Below are 9,491 nucleotides of genomic sequence, written 5' to 3'. Positions count from 1 at the left end.
TTTTCTTGTGCAAAAAAACCCCACATCCAACTGATATTGTTTTGGGGAAACTGAATCTTCATTATTTATTAAGTTATATTAGATTTATAGCTGAGATTTGTGCCCAACTTTTATTAATTCATAAGGAGAAGACTATTTTTATATAGAAAACCTGCTTTCTTCAGGGCGGGGATAGAACCTCTCCCTTGGAAAATGCTGTGATATTGAGCCATGATTTAGAATCATCACCTGTATTATCCTCCTCATCCTCACGCCTGCATCCTCAGCTTTTGATGAAGTCAATTTCCTGAGTGCATGTGAAAGCCTGTGGCTGCAGCCTGGAACAATCCTACCTCAGTGCTTCCCTTGTGTTGTTGATCCTTTAATTTCCTCCAGCCGACTCCTGCAGGGGACTAGCTCGAAGTTTTATGCTACTCTTTTGGACTAATCATTTACGACTGACTTAAAAAAAAAATAAAAAAAAATCACTCACATATAGCTACTGCTAGATAGAAGGGTCACTAATTGGGATGTACTTCTAGCCAAATGGCAACAGAGGTTTAACAGCAGTTCCCAGGAACCTAAAAATTGCGCCCAAAGCTTTATAACCAGACCAGTTATTTAGAATTTTATTCAGAAATTATGGTTGCAATCTATAAAATACCTCTGCAGTGCAAGTTTTCACACCTTTAAAAGCTAGGCTAGCAGAAAGTCATATAAAACTGATTAATAGAAGAAATCATAATATTAAGAGAAAGATCTCCTATTCCGCCTGGCTATGGGAGTTACACACAGGGTTCTCATCTGTGTCAAATTCTGTGTTAAAAACAAAAAATCTAAGAGGACTTGAAATTACAGATCTGAAAGAAAAATTAGAAGATTAAAAATATGTGCCTTAGGGGTTAACTGCTGGCTAACAGGAAACAAGACAAAATACAGAAGGACCGCACGCTCATTTATCCAAGATTATCGATGTTAATGCACAGTAAAATGGAGATCAAAACAGTAACTCTACTGTATGTGAAAAGCAATATTCATTAAACATTTCTTTTGTGAAATTTATTAAATTCCAGCTTAAAGTTGAGAATTTGATGCTCATCTCTCGATCAGCATCGCTTTTACTTTTTTTTTTTTTTTTTTAATAATGTTAACTACATTATCACGGATGCTGTTGTTTTAAACATGCTGTTTGTAACTAGAGCATCTTTTGTGAGGTATCCAGACAAGGACTACCATGACAGCAGTGATCCAGGAGTAAATACACAGGCATGAATGGTCACCTCTACTTCTTGTTTTTGTATCTGCGTACATTATAGGTGATAAAATTGTTCTTGAATTGAAGGATAGATTTATATCGTTTTGATGCATTATAAACACCAGGTTCCTTACTTCAAGTGAAAGCAAAGTCACACTATGTTTTGGAGAACAGAACTGGGTTCTGTTGCTATTTCTGGCTGCATTTGGCTCAGATTCACTTATGCAGTGTGGGCAGGAGCTGGTAATTCAACCCTTTCACATACTCATGATAAAAATTCAAGATTCAATTAAAAAATTATTCTGGCGTACTAAGTCAAATGTGTTTCAAACTACTCTAGGAAACAGAAAGAAGGAGATAGAAAGTCTGAAGTGGCCATTTAAATGAATGGTTATGTATGGCAGAAACAGAAAAATCTCGAGCAGCAGCCGATTTATACGCTGCTAATTCCTTCCTTAGACGATCAGACTTAGGCTGGTCTGATTTCAGCAGGAAAATCTCTGCATAGAGATCAACACTGGTCTCAAGCATAAGATCCTAATTATTTGAAAGGCATTTGTTTTCATAGCTTTTTTTTTTTATGTGTCCAAGTCGATGGCATTTTAATGCCTTATTAAATGGTTGTTTTACAGCAGCCCGTCTGTTCAGTCTCTGTGCCCATGTCTGTACTTTGTGCTGCAAGATTTCACCTTTCATGCTGGCCAAAAAATATTTTCCAAATTCCCTATAAAAGTTTTCGATATTTCCTAAGACAAATAGAGTTTTTTTTTTTTTTTTTTTTACATACTCTAAAATGTCATTGATATGGTAGATATGATATGTGCACCTCTCCAATTACGGTGTGCTTGCAAAAAGGTAAAGGTTTGTGTTCATTACAGAGATACTGTCAGCTAGCTTGGGCCCAGCTTTATGTGATTTTTTTTAAATTATATAAACAAATGCAAATGTTTTCATTTCTGTTTTTCTTTAATTCAGTTTAAATCCCAGCAATACAAAATATGTGAACATTCCCCTATGTGTTTTTAGCCCAGACATTGCCACGTGGGGTCTCTAAAAGCACAAGAAGTAAAAAATGAACCGATTCAAAACCTACCTGAAATAAAATGAAACTGAAGAGAATTTTTTGTATCAAATTACCATCACGCATATGTGAGGTGAACAAACACTCAAATGTGAAAAAGAAGGTAAATTTTAAAATGGTATATTTACTAACATGCTGACAACAGTTCCAGCAAAATATTCCTGTTAAACACATGGCGAAACCCTTTGCTTTGTTGAGGGCAAATGGCAGAACCCCTACTGACTTCAGTGGGGCCAGAATTTGTAACCAGGTAGCTCTTTCCCACCACTCACAGCAAAGATTGTACCACCTCTCCACTTACCCCAGAGTATCTTTATGGAGTTAGCATGTAATAACAAAATCCTTTACTTATCTGTCTCATTAGTCCTGATGAATCTGTGGTAGAGATCAGCAACATCTTTTAAGATAAAGTATAATCTGAATTGCCTGTTTTCCGTTTTTGAGGGTTCTGTAGCAGTAAGCAATAACGAACAGACGACGGGAGCAGCCAAACCTACAAAAGAAATAGTATTTTAAGAGTACTGTACCTAAGGGGAAAAAAAGGTTTGCCTTTGTACATAAAGAGCTCTATTCATTAAAATAAGTTTTTACAAATGTGGTTATTTCAAATAGTCAAAAAGTGCGAAATACACTTAAAATGAGTAACATTTGTGGGCTTTCCTATGGTTTAAATATGTGCCATACTAATAAAGCTCTCCTCACACCTCTTCCTCAATCATGGTCTTCGGCCTCATTCTGCAAGGTGGTTTGCTTCAAGGGAGCTCAGCACTTTGCTGGAATGGAGCAGTGGCTGTTTAAGTCCCTGCTCTGCAAAGATGAGCAGAGTTTACAGGGATCCAGAAGAAATCACCCATACCTGACATCCAGCATGGCACACACCACAGTGCCCAGCACTGAGCCCATCAAGAGCGCCGTCACACTGGAGAGCTAAGCAAGCACAATAAAGCTGAAATGAGAATGGAGGTGGAGGCACACAAATCTGAAGCCCTACAGCCCCCACCAGGTCAATTCTTAAAGCACTGATTGCTTTCTGGAAGCAGAATCCAAGCACATCCAAGCACAGCCAGACCGGAGACCCCAACACTGGCACAAATAACAGCTGAGCCTACTGTATAACGGCAGAGCCTTGCTTTTGCAGGAGGCCTTCCCATGTCCCATCAGTTTTTTTGTCCTTCCCACTCTTGGTTTTAAAAGGGACTTGGCACTTACGCTGTATACAAAGCGTATATCAACTGCTTGCACATGGAACAAAACTGCTTCATGTGTCATTAAATGTTTCCTCTGCTGATACTGGTCAGTGTTGTTGGACAACCCATAGTAACTTTGCAGTGCTACTGATTTAGACTCAAGCTCATTCAGCTGAGGTTTAACAAAGTGATGAAAATCTTTAGAGAACAGATTTTCCAGTATGTGATTCCTCCTGCTGTGTGAAGAAAGCTTTAAATAGCTTTGCAATGAAACAACCACATTAAAATAAGATTATTCAGAAGTACTTTTTTTGCTTTTGTCCTCTCGGTTCTCAGCTCCCTATGATGTCCAACACTTCAGATAGCTGTTTTTAAAAGAAATGCTCTCAAAACTATGACCTTATTTGCCTCTCCTTCCAGATCTCTGCTATCACGCTCTATTGCTGCACGTCAAGGAACTGAGTGAAACACAATGTGACAGCTCTATGATGGTCCAAGTATGAAAAACACGACATGCTTTGGAAAGTTTTGCTTTAGATACAATAAAAATTGAACCCGTTTGCAATAGCACAAAAAAAACTTTCAAATTTTGATCTGTGTAGCAAGGAAATGATCAGTCTATTACTTAGTTCACACACAGAGACCCAAGAAACCATCACAATATTTTACAGATAGTTAGACATAAAAAGACATATGTGTCAGTCAATATCTATGCTTTACTAAGGCACAGATCTTCTTTGCTTCTCTACAACCAGAAAAAAGGAGAATTTAATGTCAAAATTCCTTATTGAACACTAACAAATTAAGCCCAAAACATTCAGCAAACTTCCTTTAGGAGGAAGTCATGAACAATAAGGCTTTATCTACTAATTTTCTAATATCTACTTATGCTTATCTATTAAAATACCCACAACTCTGTCCCATAGGAGGGGAGGGCACCTTTGCTCCCAGCCCAACGTCTGTCCCAGAGAAGACAGACATCCATCAGGGCAGTGTCTGTTGGATCCCTGTTGCCTGCCAGGCTCTGTCCAAGAAGTATAACCTTTTTCAAAGAGACGGCAGTGAAAATGTTCTACAGGTTTAACCACTATCAGATGTTCTTTGAGTGGAATATTAATTTCTCTCCTGAGAACGTAAACGTTTTGTTGTAATAAGCCACTATCCTCTCAAGTCCTTTGATTTGCTCTGTCAGTGCTGCCCCCATCACAGCATCTGTGTCCAGCCTGGAAGGTGTCTGAAATGTGGGAGGCAGGAGTGGAAGCAGGAACATGGCTTTTTTCAAAGACTGAAGATGTTAAATCACACCATCATGGCCAGTGAAATGGTTTCCTTCTCACCAAATGCATGCAGTGGTTTTACAGCGTTAATAAAGCCACAAATAAGCTGTCTGAAATAGCAGTAATCTGTAAGAAAACCCCAAGCCTTTACCTGGCTGCCACTGTCTGGGGAGCTGGTTGGGGCTGTCCTGCCTCCATTTGCTTTTTGTCTGTGCAAACCATTCCCCGGCTGACTGCGGACTCATAATGAGTTACTTCTGCCTGCAATGATTCACTTGCCTTTGGGTTTGATTTCAGGTTGATGACTTTCAGCACATTACAGACCATTTGCCACTACATCAGGTCCTGTCTGAGTGTTTTCCTTCATACTGAGATATCATCTAGAGATAATGCAGAACAGGCATGCTGCACAATACCTGCTCCCCATCTTCTATGGCTCACAGGTGTGGAGCCAAAACACATCTTTTCAAACTGCAGTAGATCCGGTCCTGCTCTGGAGGCTGCTCCCTCCCCTGTTGCTGTTATTGGCTTTGCAAGCTCTGGTCAGGCCACCATTTGACTTTAATCAGAACTCAAGTGAGGTCCAAAAATTGTTGAAAGCTCACTTATCCCATCCCCATTCATTTCCTTGATGCCCAGTAGCACTTCTTACCGCTTTGCTTTCGCTGAACAGCAAGGTGCGGGGTAATGGGCTGCTTTCCCTCAGCATCAATCTGTGGTAGACCACTGTGTGCAGGCTGTGTATTTATTGGATCCAGAGAACTGATTTTTAGCTGGAAAAAACTTTCAGGGAATCTAAAAAGTATGCCAAAGCCTTGACCGTGGCACAGTCATGCCTTTATCCCTGCTAACAGCAGCACTAATGGCAGCAGTGATCCAGTCTCAGCAGTCCCAGCAGAGCAGGGGGGTCCGGCATGGACCAGTGTAACTTGCAGTCAGTTCAGCATTTCAGTGTATTAGCATGGGAGATGATTAAGCTCTTCCTCAGACTTGCAAGGGCATGAGCAGCTAACACTTCTGCAAAGGCCCCTAAAATGAGATTTCCATTGCTCTGCCACAAGAAACTGCTGTACCAGGAAAATCTGTGCAGTCTGCAGACACTGCGCTTTACCTGGGCCACGTAATTAAAGAAAATTTCTGGAGATTTAATTTGTAAGACAGCATTTCCAGCAGATTTAAAACTCTGTTACTAAGCATAATGAAATCCAAGTCCTTCCTTAGCTTATCCATCGTTTTAGCCACATTTCTTGCTCTGAAGTAGAGCTCTAATTTTCAAAACCAATTTTACCAATTTTGGGATGTGTCATGTCTCCCAGCAGTCACTGTCTCTGCTTGCAACCAATTTATCCTTTTTCAGTCTGCCTAGTCCAATAACTTCAGTTTGAGAAAGGGTACTTTATTCCATTCCATTTCACAGTTCCTCATATATATTCAAAAAGTAAACTGACCAAATCTAGAGAAAAGCTATGAGCTTTATCCTCATTCCTTTGGAGCTCAGCACTTTCAGCTTCATGTCTTCACATTTCCTGAACTGATTGAAGAACCTTCCCTAGACATTTCTGAGGCTCTGTCCTGGCCAGCCTCAGAACAGCTTTTATGGCCAATTTTTTCATAAGTCTAATATTTAACTGAACTACTTCCTTTAATTTTTCCACAGCTGCCAATTTTCCTTGTTTTACAAACCAAGATTATCACTTTTCCTAATTGTACAGTAAGGCCAGGGATCAGATTAGGATCGCCCCTTTTCATCGTTCATTTTATAAAGAGTACTTGAGTTACAGGATTTGGCTGCAAGGAATCCCAGTTTCTGTCCATCTTTCCAGTCATTCACTGGGGCTGGGAGTTGAATAGACCATATGTGCTTCTTACGAAGTCCACAGCTTGAAAGTAGGTGTTCTATTTTTTGAGCTGATTTATTGGTAAATTTCAAATTGCAAGTATATTTTCCTCCTGATTTCCTATCTCACGGAGATCATCAGCTCTCAATCTTTTTGTTAAGCTGTGGGTTTCAAAGGTGACCTAAAATTCTTTGATTTCATTACAAAATTGATATTTTAGCTTATATCTTCGTAAGTACTGGGCAGCTAGCTCCAGGCTAACCAAAATTCTTCCACTAAAATTTCCAGTGATGGCAACCAGTTTGTTGGACAAGACAGGGATCTTGTCAATTCATTTTTGGAGGTTTCTATGCAGCCTTACCATCTGGCCAGAGAATTCTGTAGACGGCCCTCACTTCTGAAGAGGACTTCCAGACATTTCAGATTCCTGTTGTAAATGTATTCACCCATCTTTGATTTCTGCAAGTCCTGCATAAAACAAGGTACTTGGGAAGGGGAAAAAAGAAAAGAGAAGCACCAATGTTTCAGATACTGGTGTTTAAAAACGTTGTCTGGATGTTCTGAATTAATATGGTGTTAGAAGCCGCCAAATGGCTGTATGCCAAGACTCAACCCAAGGTGTATTTTTATGGCAAAGCTATAAACCCACAAAATAAGTGCTTTATAATGGAAATTCTGACACACTTTTAATATTAAGAGCAGAAATATACTGGTTGTGGCAAGTAAGTATTTGACAGCTTTGGTACTCCCTTGTCAGCTGTTCTGCCTTAGCAAGTCCAGTTTGATGGTGGGATTCCTCCTTTATCTCATTGTGTTCCAGCCACATGGTTCTGGGGCCAATGGGCTGAGCTGCATTCATTCTGGAGCCTTTCAGTACCCTCTTCTGGGTGATTACAGTGAAAAGCAACAGCTGGGATTCGAGAAGTACTGACATCTGCTGCATTCTGGAGCTCATGGCACTGACCTGGCTGCAGAGAGCGGCTTTCATCAGCCAAGGGACGGGAGGTTTCCTCTGACATCGTTCCTTTGGAGTGGCACTTGTCACCTGGTGACAAATTACTGTGGCTGGGAAGAAGGCTGAGCACAACGGCATTGCTTTCTGCTTGGAACTGACAGGCAGAAACCATCTTGGGATGCTCGTTGATATTCTATATAGGCTATGATATATAGGCTATGAACCAACCTATGCACAATGGGAGAAAGAGCCACCTCAAGTAATATCGAGGATAATCCACCAGTTGAAACATCACACAAATAAATACAGTCTAACACAAGACTGGTTAAAATTGCTACCCAGACTGCACATGGCAGCTCTGCATCTGATCTGTCTGTATTGCATACACTAAACCTGAGATTTCCAAATTTAAGTAGGGGGATTATGGATACCTTTTCCATCCCACACTTCTTGATTTGCAGAAATAGTCTTTGGGAAAACCAAGAAAAAAAAATGAGTCAACCTCTGACTGTCAGAACAGAGTTTGAGACACACACCCACAAACTCATGTACATATTGAACTTATTTCATACTTCATACACAAATTTGAGAGAAAAAATTGCGACTCAAAGTTAATGAAATCTAAACAGCTGACAAAGAAACAATGATGGATTAAACTTTTCAAGTAGCATGCAAGCTCTGTGTCAGAAAAGTTTTCCTACTCTTAATGCATAGATTAACTGCAGCAGCAAATAATAATGCAGAAAACTGTTTCTTTTAAATAAAGATTGAGAGGAAATGAAAACCAAATTACATATTACTCTAAAAGAATCTGTCTGAAGATGAAATAAAACATTTGTGCCTATGAACCAAGATTCATACCATTACTTCCAACATCTTCCATTAACGCCCCTAGGAAATTTAACACAATTAATTTAATGTTCTAAGGGGTATGCTGGATGGAGGGAAGCAGAGCCTGGGGCATACTAACTGGCTGGAGTCTTTGAAGGAAACTAACAGCTTAAAGACACAAGTAAATTTTACTTGTATCTTGAGGATATTATTCATAAATTTACATTAGCTTAGTTTGGTAGATTCTAAGGGCGTTTATGGAAGGCCTAGAAATCAAAGCTTTAAACAAGAGCATTGTTTTGTTTCCAATCATAAGCCGCTTGCTCGTCAAATTTGGAAACTTCTGTGGTACTCCACAGAACTTCCTGTAAAAACAAAATTCTGTATAATGATTTAAGACGGGACTGGAACACTATTGATCAAAACACAGAATTGCATACAAGTCAAGAATCGGATGGAAGCTGCTAGCAAGACAGAAGATAAACAAGTCTTATGGGTACATCTGGACACATCAATAATTATGCAATTAGAGTTTTTAAAGGGCTGCAGATTCAGAAGAAAGTGAGGCATCACTTAAAAACTTGTGTTTTTCATGCTGGACGAATTGGTAGTTAGCTGAATGCTTGCAACCTATGACAAAGAAGAAATACCTCGGTGGTTATGTGCTCTAGTGTTTATCTCTGGAATTATATCCGATATGAGAAACACTGGCTTCAATCTGAATTAAAAGATCATTCAGAAAGATACACATCACGCACCAGGTTTGTTTTAAGATACTGTTTTAAAATGTGGTACAGAGCTCTACTGCTGCTGATCTATTAAGTCTACTTAGTCTACCTTTCAAGTCTGCATATTTACACAACTACTCTACATACCTTTCAAGTTTATTATTTTAGTGGCTTGTTTTTTGTGGGTAGGTAGATAGATAGATAAGGCACTGCTATATTTTCAATGATCTGGTAATGGAGGTTACCTTCAGGCAAACTTCTGTCATCCAGCAGCACGACAAGGTCCTGACTCCTGCCTTCAGATCTCTTCTGAACCAGCGGTACCTATCATATTTTGGGCTCTTTACTTCAGTAACCTTT

At 39.6% G+C, this 9,491-nt stretch overlaps 1 protein-coding gene across 5 annotated transcripts in view; it reads right to left on the bottom strand.

The window, feature by feature from the left end:
* Positions 1 to 1,095: 1,095 nt before the first annotated feature.
* Positions 1,096 to 9,491, bottom strand: part of BRIP1 (BRCA1 interacting DNA helicase 1) — a 95,361-nt gene continuing 86,965 nt past the window's right edge. For 2 of the 5 annotated variants that reach the window (XM_031591518.2, XM_090122598.1), the window contains exon 25: positions 1,096 to 2,808. In XM_031591518.2, the coding sequence (XP_031447378.2) occupies positions 2,716 to 2,808 (93 nt within the window). In that variant the 3' untranslated portion in view covers positions 1,096 to 2,715. Of the gene's footprint in view, positions 2,809 to 6,978; positions 7,103 to 9,317; positions 9,456 to 9,491 lie in introns of those variants that run through there. The other 3 variants (XR_016459246.1, XR_016459249.1, XR_016459248.1) reach the window with 3 other exon arrangements.

The sequence above is a fragment of the Phasianus colchicus genome, chromosome 21, assembly GCF_987193195.1.
Source record: "Phasianus colchicus chromosome 21, bPhaCol1.hap1.1, whole genome shotgun sequence".
Classification (NCBI taxonomy): domain Eukaryota; kingdom Metazoa; phylum Chordata; class Aves; order Galliformes; family Phasianidae; genus Phasianus; species Phasianus colchicus.
This window is presented reverse-complemented; position numbering and strand designations above follow the sequence as displayed.